The sequence below is a fragment of the Pteropus vampyrus genome, unplaced genomic scaffold, assembly GCF_000151845.1.
Source record: "Pteropus vampyrus isolate Shadow unplaced genomic scaffold, Pvam_2.0 Scaffold716, whole genome shotgun sequence".
Classification (NCBI taxonomy): domain Eukaryota; kingdom Metazoa; phylum Chordata; class Mammalia; order Chiroptera; family Pteropodidae; genus Pteropus; species Pteropus vampyrus.
In genome coordinates this window covers 94,483-96,142 of record NW_011889497.1, presented here as the reverse complement: position 1 = coordinate 96,142, position 1,660 = coordinate 94,483, and the positions used below count along the sequence as shown (strand labels likewise).

Genomic DNA, 1,660 nt, shown 5'->3' with positions numbered 1-1,660 from the left:
CACACACTCAAGTTCCTTATGTCTTCCAGTATCACACTGAAACAAAGAATGCTGAAAATTCTGAAGTAATCTAAAACTACCCTGCTAAATGAATTATAAAGAAATTCATAGAACATCTTAATGAGAAAACATCTGTAGTTTGTAATATGGTGGTGTCTTTTTTCTTTATAAATTTTTAAATTAAATTGATTGAAGTGACATTGGCTAATAAAATTATATAGGTTTCAAGTGTACAATTCAATAATGTGTCATATGTATATTGTATTGTGTGTTCACCACCCAAAGTTGAATTTCCTTCCGTCACTATATATCTGAACCCCTTTATCTTTATCTCATCCTATTCTCCTTTTCTCTCCTGTTGTCTGCGTCTATGAATTTTTGCTTGTCTTATTTGTTTGTTACTCTCACTTTTGTTATTGCAGTTTTAGGAGAAAAACATGAAAAACCCAGGAAGGAATAATCACTCTGACTCTGTGAGCGAATTCATTCTTCTTGGATTCCCTTGTACTTGGAAGATTCAGATCCTCCTGTTCTCACTCTTCTTTGTGATCTATGTCCTGACATTAATTGGAAACCTCTGCATTATCTGTGCAGTGCGGTGGGACCACCATCTCCACACACCCATGTACATCCTGCTGGCTAGTTTTTCATTCCTGGAGATCTGGTATGTCACTTCTACCATCCCCAATATGCTAGCCAACTTTCTCTCTGAGACCAACACCATCTCTTTCTCTGGCTGCTTCCTGCAGTTCTACTTCTTCTTCTCCATGGGCTGCACTGAGACCTTATTCTTATCTGCCATGGCCTTTGACAGGTACCTTGCTATTTGCAGGCCTCTGCACTACCCCACTGTCATGACAGTTCAATGCTGCATGAGAATAGGAGCTTGCTGCTGGGCATGTGGCTTCTCCTATTTTCTCCTCCCAGTTTATCTTATTTCTCAGCTTCCTTTTTGTGGCCCCAATACTATTGATCATTTTTTATGTGACCCAGGACCCCTTATAAAGTTGTCCTGTGTGCCAGATCCCACCATTGAGATCACCTGTTCCATCTTTAACTCAGTTATCATTTTCTCCACCCTCCTCTTTATTATCGGCTCCTACACCCAGGTGATCAGAGCTGTGCTGAGGGTCTCCTCAGCAGAAGGCCGGCATAAGGCCTTCTCCACATGTGGCTCTCATCTGGTAGTGTTGTCCCTGTTCTATGGCTCTATCATGGTCATGTATGTGAGCCCAACAGCAGATAATCCATCAGGGATTCAGAAAATTATGACTTTATTTTATTCTATGTTAACTCCATTTTTCAATCCCTTGATCTATAGCCTCCGGAATAAGGAGATGAAGGAGGCCCTGAGGAAACTGTTGAGGATTATGAGATTTGGTCAAAGACAGCCTCTCAAGAATTAGAATCCATATACGAGTAGGACGTATAGTGATATAAAATTATAGAAGGTTAAAGGTCTTAATTAAATTTGAGAGACAAATATGTTTCCTATATTCCCTGGAATATATTTAGGGATGCATTTCAATGAAACAAATAGCAAATAAGATCTTACCAGAACTTGCATAAATCATTTATTTGTACTAGGCTTTATTGTATTGATATTCCTCTGTGCATTGCATGGAAACAGGAAAATGCCAGACATCCTCAGGCATTTTTG

At 39.3% G+C, this 1,660-nt stretch overlaps 1 protein-coding gene across 1 annotated transcript; it reads left to right on the top strand.

The window, feature by feature from the left end:
• The first annotated feature begins 437 nt into the window (after positions 1-437).
• Positions 438-1,406, top strand: LOC105309327 (olfactory receptor 11H6-like). Its single transcript, XM_011385447.1, has one exon. The coding sequence runs from the start codon at positions 438-440 to the stop codon at positions 1,404-1,406; it is 969 nt and encodes a 322-aa protein (XP_011383749.1).
• The last annotated feature ends 254 nt before the right edge of the window (positions 1,407-1,660 follow it).